Genomic DNA, 14907 nt, shown 5'->3' with positions numbered 1-14907 from the left:
GGAGTTGCAATCAAACTTTTATGGCAGGTATCATGTTTAAGAAAGAATGTAAACTTTCTACTGCACAGTAATACAAGAATTATACCCAAAACAAATCAAAATTTTTTATAAAAGAAGAGGATCACCTGGGAGGTTGCAGCTACTAAATTGGACAACACATCTGTCGCTTGCAGCTTGTTCATGGTGTTATGTTTTCTGTGTCTTTCACTTCTTATCTGTGTTCCTCTCCTTTTTTTTATTATCATTGTGGTCTTCTGATTGTTTCCTTTTTCTAATCTTTTGGCTAAAAGGTAGAGGGCAGTAAGGGGATAAATGGAAATGTCAAGGGCTCCAGTTCTCAGTTTTTGGTGGCACATTCAGGGAAGAGGTTAAAATTCTGCCCTGCTTGTTTTTCTGCAATATCTTGTTTGAACAAACTGAATCCAAATTTTTCAGACATGTACAGAATTTTCCCACATATTTACAAAAAAAATGCAGATGGAGCACTTTGTTTTAGTAAAAGGACAGTAAATTTGTGGAACAGACTACCAACATGAGGTGGAATAAGAAACATTAATGGATTTTGAGAAGGAACCAGACAAACTCTCGTCAACAAATGTGATTCGGAGTTATTAGAAATACACCAAGGGAACTGTGCACAGATGGGCTGGATGAATGAATGGTCTTCTGACTGAAACTGTTACTATGCCCTTTTCTCCACTTCGCCCCAATGTGCTTCATCAGCAGCTCTGTACCCTCCATCCATCCCACATCAGCTGATCATAAAGTCCTTATAACGTAACCCAAAGTGGTATCTTCACACCCTCAATCTGAGCTCGCTACCTCCTCATCCTGATCATGTGCCCTGACCATCTTCCTGCCACAAATCTAATCACAGAATTTTGTCACCTATTCTCAGTCATCCTCATGATGGAGAGTGGGAATCCACACTGTTCATTTTATTTCTCCTGGCTAGTGTGATGCCAAACAGCATCTTCCTTTACAGCCTATCACAATCATTCTGACCTCTTGCCCAACCCCAGAAGCCTGGTGCCACAACCCTACCCTCAGCCTCTCCAGCAACATGCTTAACCAGCGCTATCATTTCTCAGTGTTTGCCCTCACTCCCACCCTGGGGTCAAATGAGACTTCACTTCACCTCCCAGAACCTGATGACAGCCAGAAGTTTTTATTTATAAAGTAATTAGACAATTAGAGAAAAAAATGATGAATGCTAAACTTGTTTTTTTAGACACGGTAGGAGTGCTGTACATAGATAGTCAGGACTGGGTGGTTGTGCAAAACTTTTAAATGTGAATGGATGCATCAGTAACAGGGGGCAAGAGCCAGGATTGGAGTAGACTGAAATAAACATTAAAAGGCTAGAGCTAAGATCAATAGGGCAGAACCAATAAGCCAGTTGTGAAAGGGGCAAATGGCAGCCAGGGAACTGGAAGAGACAAGCCTATAAATTTTTAAGCTATCAGGGAGAGAAGCAGAATTGAAATGGAAGGCAGTGGGACTGGCATTTTCACTTAGAATAAAAAAACCTTGGAAAAGAGACAAGCAACCCAGGGCTGAGATAAGTTGGGCAAAACTGATAGGCTTGTTGAGATGGGAAGAAATAAGAGAAATACAAAAATGTATAAATGTTCAATTCAACAAAATAGAAACTGATTTTATATCATTGTTTATTTTTCGACCAGTTTTTCCCAAAGTGGCACTGCTTATGGATTTAACAGGTGTTGCGCAAAGCCACTGCTTTGGTCTCCCCAAATTAGAGGTGACCACATTGTGAGCATAGAGTCATTGAGTCTGCACCAGTCAAACAAGTACCTAACTATTTTAATCCCATTTTCCAGCACTAGGCCCATAGCCTTGTATGCCTTGGCATCGCGGGAGCACATCCAAATACTTCTTAAATGTAATGAGGATTTCTGCCTCTAACATCCTTTCAGGCAGTGATTTCCAGATTCCCACCACCCTCTGGGTGAAAAAATTCTTCCTCACATCCCCTCTAAGCCTCCTGCCCCTTACCTTAAATCTATGCCCCCGGTTATTGATCCCTCTACCAAGGGGAAAAATTCCTTCCTGTCTACTCTATCTATGCCCCTCATAATTTTATACACCTGAGCAGCAAATACAATATACTGAATTGAAAGATGTACGAGAAATACTTCCCACAATGGATGTCCGATTCCTCTACACCTCCAACCCTCTCCGCTTCTTCCTTGAATGGAGGCCCAATTAGTGTCCAACCACTACTACCCTCTTCTACTATGCTCAACTTGTTCTCACATTGAACAACTCATTCAACCCGACTCACTTCCTCCAAATAAAAGGTGTTGCTATGGCTACCTGCACAGTTCCTAGCCTGTTTTATTGTGGGATAAAAAGAACATTCCTTGTTCCAATCCTACCGCGCCCCAGTCTCACCTCCTTTTCCAGTACATTGATGACTATATCAGTGCGGTCTCCTGTGCTGCACCAAAATGGAAAATTTGATCAACTTTGTTTCCAATTTCCTCCCTCTTCTGCCTTCACATGATCGATCTCAAACTCTCACCTGACTGTTACTTAAATTTACCGTTTTGCTCCTAATCTGACCTTTCTGTTCTTGACTTGAAGCTTTCCAATGAAGTTCACTGCAAGATTGAGGAACAGTGACTTCAATATTTTTAAGTCATAACCTCTGCCCTCTGGTCTGCTCCTTTTCTCTTGTTCCTCTCTTATTTCCTTGACTTTGATTTCTGACACCGCCTATTCAAGATCCTGCCATTCACACCTCCTCTGGACACATCTTTTGTTCCTTTACTTGTCCCACTACCAGTCCCTTTGATCTTGCACGATAAAACCTTTAATCTCTCCTGCCCGCCACCATATCACAGGCCACTTCTTTTGTTCTTCATCCAACCCTCCACTGCACCGCCATCCGCTTCGCTCACTCAAAATGTATTACATTTCTAACTTTTCCCAGTTCTGATGAAAGGTCACAGACCCGAAACATTAATGGTGCTTTTTTTTTTTTGCTTCACAGATGCTGCCAGACTTGCTGAGTATTTCCAGCGTTTTCTCTTTTTATTTCAGATTTCCAGCACCTATAGCATTTTCCTTTTGAATAATGGGCATCTGTGAGAGATGTCAGAAAACAAACAGGACCCCCTAGAACCAAACCCCATTGAGTAGCTTTAAAGTCAAAATTTTCTACCCTAATTACAAACTTTCACTGCAGACTTTAGTTATTAGATTAGGTTTAACAACGAAGAAAAGGAAATAATTCCAGGGATGGGGAAGTTATGTAGAAAGATTGAGGAACACAAGAACAGAAGAATTAAGAGAAGTAGGCCATTCAGCCCATCGAGGCTGCTCCGCCAATCAATAAGATTATGGCTGATCTGATTGTGGCCTCAGTGCCATTTTCCCCACATAACCCTTGACTCCCTTTTCAATCAAAAATCTAGCTAATTCACCCTTGAATGTATTCAATGACCCAGTCTCCACTACTCTCTGGGGAAGAGAGTTCCAAAGATAATGTCCCTCGAAGAGAAAAAATATCTCATCTCAGTATTAAATGGGAGAATTGTAATCTTTAAACTGCATCCACTAGTTCCAGATACCCAACAAGGGGAAACATCCTCTCAGCATCTACCCTGTCAAGTCCTCTCAGGATCTTATGTTTCAATAAGATCATCTCTCATCCATCCAATGGGTATAGGTCCAACCTGTCCAACCTTTCCTCATAAGATAACCCTTTCATCTCAGGAATCAGTCAAATGAACCATCTCTGAACTGCTTCTAATGTAATTATATACTTTTGAAAGCAAGGAGGCCAAACTGTACAGAGTACAATGCAGCTTTTGGCTCCCTACAGGTTTTATGCTTTTAAACATACGAGTGCAGCCAACAGTGAGTTGCTCTGCAATCCTAACAAATAAAATTATATTTTGATTCCACCATATCAAATATGTGATCATAAAAATAACAATCGGCATTCTAAAAGTTGGGACTGTTCTCCTTGGAGAAGGGAACGTTAGGAAGAAATTTAACAGAAGTATTCTACTCCTGCTTCTATTTTCTATGTTTCTATAGGGGGGTCTGGACAGAGAAAATAGGGAGAAACTGTTCCATTGGTGAAAGGATCGACAACCACAGGGCACAGATTTAAGGTAATTTGCAAAAGAATTGAATGGTGAGATGAGGAAAAGCTTCATCACACAGCTACTGGTTAGGATCTGGAATGCACTGCCTGAGCCTGGTGGAGGCAGGGCCAATTAAGGCTTTCAAAAAGGAATTGAATCATTACGTGAAAAGGAAAATATTTGCAGGGCTACAGGGAAAAGGCGGGGGGAGTGACCTCTTTCTGTCTGTAACCATTTTATGATTCTATAATGTACTGTCTTTTCCCCATCACCAAATTACAAATACTTACTGGTAAGCTACAGCATAATCTTGAGAAAATACTGCATAATAATTTTAGCACTCAATCCATTACAAAGGGCATTTCTACAATACATGCAGAAGTGAATGTGGCAGATAATTTACATCAAGTTGAGAGATAAAATCAAAACATGCCATGACAATAGGTAAATGAAGCACAATTCACAGTATAAAAGAGGAGAGATCATTCCAGAAATTCAAACAATCAGGATCCAGCTGCAACATCCAACAATATTTTGTGCTTAATTTTTTGCAAATGCTGAAACGTTAATCTTGCTGGAGGCCTATATTAAAGTAGAGACATCATTAACCTGGCACAGCTATCCAGACACTCTAGCTTCCTTGCCCAACAACAATAACAAAGAACATAAAATTTTAGTTAACATTTTGCTGTTAAAAGGAACTTTAATTTTTATCCTTTATGTGTTAACTATAATCAATAAAGTTACACTATTAGTGGGTGGTAGCCTGAACAAGCACAGCATTCTAGCGATTACTGTACTGGGCCAAAAATCCAGAGGTCACAAACTCAAATCTCACTGTGGCAAGCTGTAAAAATGGCAACCTAATCATGACAAGCACATCAGTATTAGAGCTACAAAACTGTAAGCTAATTCTCTGCCCTTTCATGCCAGACAAATAACCATGAAAGCTTCCAGGTTGTCACAATGTGCTTCAGGGAAGGGAATCTAATAGCTACAACCCAGTCATGAAAATCCAATCCCACATTATGTAATTGGCTCTAATGCCCTGTGAAATAAGAATAAGTCTGTATGCACACATCAGCAAAATCCGAGGTATTGCATATCAGGATCAGACTAAAGCAAAGTCCTGTTCACTCATATACTAAGAGTCAGTGGAAAACTAAGGTGAGTGTCGGTAGGAAGGAAGCTCTCCACTGACTGGGGTCACACCTGACACAAAGGAATATTGTTGTGGCTGTCAGAGACCAGGCATCATAGACATCGAACATCACCACAGGTGTTTCTCTGGCAAGTGTCCTCAGCTCACCCATTTTCAACTGCTTTATCAATCACCTTTCCTCAGTCATAATTTCAGCAATGGGGTTGTTATTAAAGATTCCACAATATTCAGTTCCATTCACAAGTTGGCCTACAGCGAGACTTTGATAGAATGTGGGATAAGGCTAATAAGAGCTAGCACTGAACACCTTAAGCAAGAGAAATTCAGCCATCTGCCCTTGACCACGATTAAGGAATCCCACACCAACATCATCTTTCAGGTCACCACTGACCGGAAATGTAAATGGACCATATCAACACAATAGCTACAAAACCAGGGCAGAGGCTATCATCTCTGTGATGTGGCTCACCTCATGACCCAAATGCCTCTCACCATCTACAAGGCTAATGTCGGGAGTGTGGCAGAACCTTCACCACTTGCCTGCTTGGTTGCAGCTGCAACATTGTACAAGAAGCTCAACAAAATCCAGATTGCTTAACTGCTGCCGTGCCACCAGACTTAATATCCTACCCCTCCACCACTGTACTTTCTGTAAGATACACTGTAGCAACTTGCCAAAATTATTCCAACAACATTTCCCTCATCTGGTATTTTTACTACCAAAACAAACAACTGCAACATTATAGATGTGGAAAAAAACATCATTAAGTTTGCTGCCACCGCAAACCCTGACCCCTCCCCACCGAGTCACACACCATTCCCTCTACCACTGGATAAATATCCTGGAATTGTCGGTAAAAATATGCACCACACAAGGACTCCAGCAGCTCAAGAAGGCCTACCAACTACCTCCCCACAGCAACTAGTGATGAGCAGTCAACAAAGCCTTTCTTGTGTTACCCACATCCCAAGAACAAATAAAAAAGGAAACAAGTTAACGACCAAGCTACAGTAACCATTACAGCAGACAACAGTGGAAAAGAATATGCACACTGTCTGGGTCAGGTTATACAAGAGTCATGCAGCCAGTTGGAGGGAGAAGGATGGGAAAAAAAGAATCATACGCTCAGAAGACTATTACATTCCAAAATAATTTTAAAAGTATCATGTTATTCTTGATTCTCCTGTCAAATGACTAAGCTATGTAGAAATTCATCTGTCTGCTGACAAAGAAGTAATATTACAATAATTTTGCCTTGATCCTAGATGATTGCTGCCAATTTTGAGTTATACGAAAGAAGCATTGATTTTCAGCCCAATATTTTTTATCTGTCATGCATTAAACCACATTAGAAAGTATGGATACTTTTAATGCAACAGTAAGTGTTATGCAATTTTTAAAAGACCATCCCTTTCAGATCTGTCACGTTATGATTAACAAAATGGATGAACAAATATTTAGGTATAGAACACATATGATGGTTGGTGTAAAGAAATAGATCCACAGCATGTCAAATGATACTAACTAGGCTAAGAACACAGCATGAATTAAACAGTTTCCAATTAACTAGTCTAGCGCTTCTCTAGCCTCTGTGGCAATGACTCAGTGCACTGACTCATCCAGCCAAACTTTCTACCGGAAGAAAAAATATTAAGTCTGCTGCAAAAAAAACAACAGAAGCAACTAGGGTCAAAGGGGGGGAAAATGGTAAAAAGGCAAAATTAATGGCTCTTTACTTAAATACATAGTATTCAGAACAAAATAAATGAACTAACAGCAGAAATAGAAGTTAATGGGTATGATCTTATAGCCATTTCGGAGACATGGTTACAAGAGATCAAAGTTGGGAACTAAATATTCAGGGGAATGTGACTTTTCAAAAGGGCAGGCAGGAAGGAAAGTGTGGTGGGGTAGCTTTGTTAGTACGAGATGGAATAAGTGCAATAGCAAGAAATTATCTTGGATTGGAAGATGTAGAATCCATATGGGTGGAGATAAGAAATAACAAGGGGAAGATGACACTGCAGGAGTAGTCAATAGGCCCCCTAACAGTAGCCATACCGTAGGACAGGGAATTAATCAGGAGGTAATGAGGGCATGTAAAAAAAAAAGTACATTAATCATGGGTGACTTTAAGCTTCATGTAGATTGGGAAAATCAAATAGGCAGAGTTAGCCACGAGCAAGGATTCATAGAGTGCATTCAGGACAGTTTCCTAAAAGAATATGTTGCAGATCCAAACAGGGATCTGGTAATGTGTAATGAGGCAGGTTTAATAAATGATCTCAGAGTAAAAGATCCCCTAGGCAATAGTGACCATAGCATGGTAGAATTTAGCATTCAGTTTGAGAGTGAGAAACTTGGATCGGAAACAACCGTGCTAAACTTAAATAAGGATAATTACAAAGGAATGAGGGCAGAGTTGGCTGGAGTGGACTGGGAAAGGAGTTTAGCATAAAAGATGGTTGATGAACAATGGCAGATATTTAAGAAAATAGTTCATGATTCACAACAAAGACATATCCTAGTGAGGAAGGAGGATTCTACGAAGGAGATAAACCAACCATGGTTAACCAAGGAAGTTAAGGATAGTATCAAATTGAAAGAAAAAAAACAAACAATGTGACAAAGATTAGAGGTAAGCCAGAGAATTGGGAACATTTTAAAAACCAACAAAAGATAACCAAAAAAAAAGGGAGAAAATAAACTTTGAGGGTAAACTAGCAAGTTATATATAAAGACAGTAAGAGCTTCTTTAAATTTATAAAAAAAAAAGGAAGAGAGAGGCCAAAATGAACACAGGCTCCTTAGAAAATGGGGCTGGGGAAATAATAATGGAGAACCAGGAAATGGCAGAGGAGTTGAAAAAATACTTTGCATCAGTCTTCATAGTAGAAGACACTAATAGCATTCCAAAAGTACTAAAAAATCAAGGGGCAAAAGGGGAGCGGGGGGAGTGGAAGAAATAAATACTATAACTATCACTAGAGAAAAAGTACTAAGGAAATTAATGGGACTAAAGGCCACTAGGTCCCCTGGACCCGAAAGGTTGCATCCTAGGATATTAAAAGAAGTAGCTACAGAGATAGTGGATGCACTGGCAGTAAACCTCCAAGGATCCTTAGATTGTGGAAAGGTCCCAGAGAATTGGAAAGCTGCCTATGTAACACCATTATTCAAAAAGGGAGGGAGATAAAAAAAAAAGGTAGCTATAGGCTAGTCAGCTATTCAGGATCTAAAGCAGAGTATTTAGAAATGTATAACATAATCAAGTAGAATCACCATGGCTTCATGAAGGGGAACGTTGCTAAAACTATACAAGGCACTAGTTAGACCATGCCTAGAATACTGTGAACAGATTTGGTCCCCTTATCTAAGGAAAGAAATACTGGCATTGGAGGCAGTCCAGAGAAGGTTCAGTAGGTTGATCCTGGGTATGGAGGGATTTTCTTATGAGGAGAGGTTGAGTAGGTTGGGTTTGCACTCATTGGAGTTTAGAAGAACGAGAGGCGATCTTACTGAAACATAAAAGATTCTTAGGGGGCTTGACATGGTAGATGCTGAGAGGTTGTTTTCCCTCGTGGGAGACTCTAGGACCAAAGTGCATAATCTCAGAGTAAAGGGTTGCCCATTTAAGACAGAGATGAGAGGAATTTCTTCTCTCAGAGAGTAGTGAATCTTGGAATTATTTACCGCAGAGGGCTAGAGAAGCTGGGTCGTTAAGTATATTCAGACTGAGATAGACAGATTTTTAATCAGTAAGGAAATCAAGGGTTATGGGGAAAAGGCAGGAAAGTGGAGTTGAAGATTATCAGATCAGCCATGATCTCATTGAATGGTAGAGCAGATTCGATGGGTCGAATGGCCTACTTCTGCCCCTATGTCTTATGGTATAAATTTGTTATAAAAAGTGACCCTCAGTGCAATGAAGCATCAGGAGGATCTGGAAGTATCATACTGAAGTGATGTTTGGCAATCATTTTTTTCATCCGCAAACTTTATAGAATCACAACATTAAATACAATTTTACAAATAGGCTGTCAAAGCTGATGACCCACAAAATCACTTTTTTGGGTGTTTTAATGGGAATGGAATACGTAGCTCCAATTTTTAAAATAAAGCAACAGAAAATACTCTTTGAAAAAAACAAACATGCTGGAAATAATCAGCAGGTCAGGCAGCATCTGTGGAGAGAAACAGAGTTAACAGGCTGGATTTTCATGGAGTCGGGAAGACTCCGCAGGGAGTGAAAATGATGGTCGGGATCTGATTCCGAGACTCCTGGGGTTTCCGATTTTCACCAGGCGCTTTGAAGGGTGTGGGCTGGTTCAGGTCGCGAGTCCTCACCCTGTATTCCTGATCTGGCCAGCTCCATTGCGGAGTTAGGCATGGCCTAATCCTCTGCAATTTTCATGGAGTCGAGCCAGCTTTTCAAAGAGCTGTGATTCATGGCACCCCAGAGGTGTCGTGAACCAAAGTCTGCATGAGGGATTCTTTTGAAAGGCAAGTTCAAAAGATCTTCCTCGTGCCTCCCCCCGCCACCCCCCCCAATGCCAGGGAATGCCCCTCACCCACCCCTATGGGCCCTCACGCCAAGGTATTCCCCCTCCCAACCCCAAGGGCCCATTTGCCTCCCCCCCTGCCAAGCTATGCCCCAACCTACCCTGTTTGGGGGGCATGAGGGGGCCATAGGGGTGGTTGAGGAGCATACTTTGGCATGAAGGAGCATAGGGGTGGGTGGGGGGCATACCTTTGCATGAGTGAGGGGCATGGGGGGGGGTGGGGGTTCCATAAGCTGGCATGGATGGGGCATGGGGAATGTGTGTGGGGTGGCAGGGGAGGGGGTGAGGGCCACAGGGCCTTAATCTTTGTTCATTGTAACTAGAACAAAGACCCACAGCACCGAAACGGGCCTTTTAAACAGCCTGCCTCAGCAGCCAGCAGCTCCAAACTCTTCCTGGGTTGGCTGGCCCGAGTGCCCCCTGCACTCCACCCCTCCCCCCACCCCACCCCCCACCATTGAAAATTCCATTCCATTTTACGGGCACTTACTCCCTAGGCGGACAGGCCGGGCAGGGGAATTTCCTGACTCCCGCTGCACACCTCGAGGATGAAAATCTAACCTGTTAACTCAGTTTCTCTCCCCACAGATGCTGTCCCACCTGCTGGGAATTTCTAGCATTTTCTCTTTTTATTTCAGATTTCCAGCACCTGCAGTATGTTGCCTTGTGTTATAGGATTTTGTTTTGTACTGAGGAATGCAAGCAGCAGAACCAATGCCACTTGCTGCAGTGCTTGAATTAATCACAATTCATTAAAAACTAAAAGCGCAATTATGTGTACTCCATTTAATTTTACATTATGACTTTTTCTAATCAAAGCGAACAAAATGCTGATCAAAGGACATATTAACTACAAAAGGCATTAAAGAAAGTCTCCTTTGTAATCGTGGAAGTCTTCAAAATTGCAAAAATTAGGAAACATGAAAGTAATGTTAACACACATAGAACTTTATAAAAGAGCTACACATCTTTCTTTTAATAAAATAACTTCAACACTTCAGTCTATTTGGCCACCTCATATACAATAATCCCTGCTCCTGCATGTTGCAAGTTTATTTCTTTGAGACTATCTTCAAATATTTACAATACACCTCTTTAAACTGGGTCAAATTAGTACAGTATGTTATTCCTAAATGCAATAATCATTGTTGCTTTAAAAGATAGAGCATGTCACAGTTAAACCAAATGGAAAGATTAAGAAATCAAATAAAGGCTTTTATGAATAATCTACAAATCCAATTGACGAGCTGCAATTTCAGAAAATCCCCACCTTTCTATTCTGCTGAATCTACATTAAGGACAATAGTAAAATGATACTTCCATTTATAATCTATAGTCGTTTGGTAGTACAGAACTTGAGTCTTACTGAAAAAAGAGATATGTCTAAGCTTTTTGTCTTGCAATTATCAGGACACTGGGTATTCTTGAGTGTCCAGATGAGTGCAAGACGAAAAGCTTAGACATGTCTCTTTAATCAGCAATAATAATAGATACCAGACGTACTGCATATTCTCTATTCCCAGGATTTTGCAAAAAGCAAGCAAGCGTTCTTTATAAAAACTTCTTAACTGTTAGGTTTGGATGTGAACAATGAATATTTTAGTTTCTCAGTTTACATACCTCCCAATAAAGTGCATTTTATGTGTCTACCAGTGACTGAAGAAGATGCTGATGAATCACAAATCTCATTTCAAACAGGAGATTATCATAAAAGTTTTTGATTTCCTCTGATAAGTCCTTTACAAAAATTCACACAGTGCCTCTATATGCTGACTTTAAACATGAATAAATACAAAACATCAGAAAGTGCTGCAAGATTACATGAGCTGCAGCTGCATCAATAAGAACCATACTCAGCCAAAGTCCTGTTTTTGCCTTTTTCAGAGAAATTTTGAGATTTGGAGGAAAAGAGCACAAATCAAAATAAACTTCACACTTATGGTCTCATTTAACCAATACTCATGTTTGTGAAGTACATTACCAAAAGAAATACGCCAGAATACATATTTTGTAGTCAATATAAAAGGCCAACATCCAACATACATTTAAATTCATTATTGAGTACCATTTTAGGATCATCAAAGTCTGATAACAGACAAAAAAAACTGGCCTTTTATGAAAAACTGCATTCTCCTTAGTGAGTTGAGTACAAAGATACTTATTTCTATGTTTTGCTGAAGTTAAGATCAACAGGAAACCAGTGCCTGCCAGGAACATTGGACTAAATTTTACAAAGGAACTATAATTTTAATGTAGTCAAGACCATTTCTGCCAAATAAAATCGCCTCTACAATGACGAAATAAAGGGGTTGGGAGAATAAGTGGCGGAATATTTTGATCAATTTCATGTTGTGCATTGAAATCAACTGTTAAAAATGTGAAAACGAATGTACCACTGATCTATGTGAAGCAAAATACAAGTCGTCTTGCAGGGGTCATGCTTTGCTGCTTGGTGTTGAGATGTGTAAGGTGAATTGGCATTGTAAAATCACTGATGTTTAATGTTGAAACAAATACATAAAGTAAATTACACTGAGTGCATATTTTTAAATGTTTTGGTTTTCCACTGAAAATGGCACCCAGACTGACTTCCCCCACTGAGGACTATTCATGGCAGCCCCTCCCCGTTATCCTTTACCCCACTGCTTAGCATCCCTTGCCCTTAATACTGGATATATTTTAGCTCAACCTACAAATTCGAACTGAAGTTAAAGCCCATTGTCCATCCACTGACCCTGTTTGTTCTGCACTGAACTGCTCTGGTCCTGATTTCCAAGAAGCTGCACTACGCTATATACATCAGTGCTACGATGCTGATCTACCGCTTATTCTAGCCCTGCACTCATACTGCTTAATGATTTTTGCTTTGTAGCCGTTGATCCTATTCAGCTTCACACTGCCTTCAGAACTTCAAGACATTGTTGTGACCGGATTTGACTAGCCTGTCACACTCCCGCTGCTGCTCCCAATCTTAGGTGCTTCTCGATTTCCTCCGTCTTTTCTTTGACTCATTTTTCTTGTTTGTATTGATTGGATTTAATTCTCACTCACACCTGGCTCTCTCTCATCTTCACTTTGCTTGTCCCTTGGTTTCACTCCTATGAATCCTTGCTCCTATGCTGATCTATTATGGTTTAATGCCAACACCTGAACAACAATCTGTCCTGGTTCCTTCCCATCGCTGGGCAAACTTCATCAGTGCCTCAGCTGATATTCTGCTCTCCCACATAACTACTGGATCCTATCCTCTCCAACACTGACTCGGAACTTGGTCAGTGGCTTCTTCATGCTGATGGCACACTGTCCATACGTTGGATGAATTACACATTAGTGTCCTGGCCTATATGAGTTTCAATTTTCAACTGTTTCATATTGTCTCTGTTTATGAGGAATGTCTCACCTAATTTCTGCTAAACCATTGAATCCAAAATGCTAGATGCTCATTCTTGTGTGTATTTTAGCTGCTGACCTGAACCAAGTGCCAATACTTTTGTCTCTCCTTTTGGACCTCACAGGTCTGCTACTCCTCTCACTTATTCCCCTAAATTATGAAACTTTCAGAATAACCTAAATAATTCAACAAATTAGTGAAATGTAATATGATGAGGTATGTCCTCTGCGCTTATATTATACAAAGCTGTTGAAATAATATCAGATCCAAAGTGCTTTTATCAGTGAAAGGGTCAGGGAAGAGAGGAAGGAATGTAATTACCTGTGAATGCTTGGTGCTGGTAATCAAACACAACTCAATTGTTTATAAAAGATTAATACTTTGAAAATCAGTAGAAACTGTTTCTACAGCTGTTCCCCTTAGTTGAAGGGTCAGTCATAAGGGGGCATCAGTTCAAGGTAAGGGGCAGGAGGTTTAGGGGGGATATGAGGTACAACGTTTTTACCCAGAGGGTGGTGACGGTCTGGAATGCTACTGCCTGGGAGGGTGGTGGAGGCAGGTTGCCTCACATCCTTTAAAAAGTACCTGGATGAGCACTTGGTCCGTCATAACATTCAAAGCTATGGGCCAAGTGCTGGTAAATGGGATTAGGTAGGTAGGTCAGGTGTTTCTCACATGACGGAACAGACTCGATGGGCCGAAGGGCCTCTTCTGCACTGATTCTGCCATATAACAATTTTAAATGGAAGTCATGATTTTGAATTGACAGGAGTAAATACTATACTCCCCATAAATCACATATTCTCCCACTGCAAAAATGACCTCTACCAAAACTGTAACAATTTGAGCCTAAGTTTAAGAGCTTTTACATTAGTCTTTCATTTCCTTCCACCCAGAAAAAACTCCAATCTCACTCACTATTCTGCTTGACAAACCAGTATGTATGCAGTAAGGACAAAATACAACAAACAGTTGGAAAAACGATTAGGCATAAAATTGGGGCATGGTCACAAGAGAATTAGAGATCATTTTCTTGTATACTTACAAGAGGTTGGTGGCAAAGGGCATTAATTTAATGATGACAAGTAGAAGTAATTCTGCCCCCATTTCAAAAGTAATTTTGTTCTTTTATATTGGAATGATAAATTAGTACCTTTATAATGGAGACTACCAATGTCAACTTGTTACACTATTATAATCTTCCATTAGTAATAACACTGTAGAATCTCCTCTGTCAGGAGGGTACAATTAATAATGACAAGTTTACATTTCCAGTTTCCATAATAAAAAATGGACATAGGCATTTATAATGAAAAAAGTTGATGAGAAGTGTACACAGATGCACAATTATAATACAATAATTTTCAAGTAATATCTGCACTTATTGAACTATATTACAATAAATACACATTTATTTATGCAAAGCAAAGTGAAAATTCTTTAAATCAAAAACTGCTGTAGGTTTGAACTGACACTAAAAGACTTTCTTATGATATTTAGCATTGAAACAAATGTAGAAAACAAATTAAACCGAATAACTAATCTGAAGTGACCACTGCCTCCATGACAACCTGGTTCACTTTTCTATCACCATTCCCCCCAACACCTATTCCGCTTCCTCAGGACCTTCACGTGCAAGTGCAAGAGTTGCAACAATTCCTCCCTTCCCAACA

At 40.2% G+C, this 14907-nt stretch overlaps 1 protein-coding gene across 2 annotated transcripts in view; it reads right to left on the bottom strand.

Annotated features, from left to right (window-relative positions):
* mettl15 (methyltransferase like 15) overlaps positions 1-14907 on the bottom strand; it is a 145252-nt gene that overhangs the window by 128836 nt on the left and 1509 nt on the right. The window contains exon 1 of one of the 2 annotated variants that reach the window (XM_041197613.1): positions 126-279. The exons of the other annotated variant lie outside the window; for it this stretch is intronic. Within the exon in view, the coding sequence (XP_041053547.1) occupies positions 126-245 (120 nt within the window). The 5' untranslated portion in view covers positions 246-279. Of the gene's footprint in view, positions 1-125; positions 280-14907 lie in introns of those variants that run through there. 2 annotated transcript variants of the gene reach the window in all.

Source organism: Carcharodon carcharias, chromosome 10 (assembly GCF_017639515.1).
Source record: "Carcharodon carcharias isolate sCarCar2 chromosome 10, sCarCar2.pri, whole genome shotgun sequence".
In the NCBI taxonomy this organism is placed as follows: domain Eukaryota; kingdom Metazoa; phylum Chordata; class Chondrichthyes; order Lamniformes; family Lamnidae; genus Carcharodon; species Carcharodon carcharias.
Note: the sequence above shows the minus strand (reverse complement) of the source record. Positions and strands in the feature narration are given on the sequence as shown.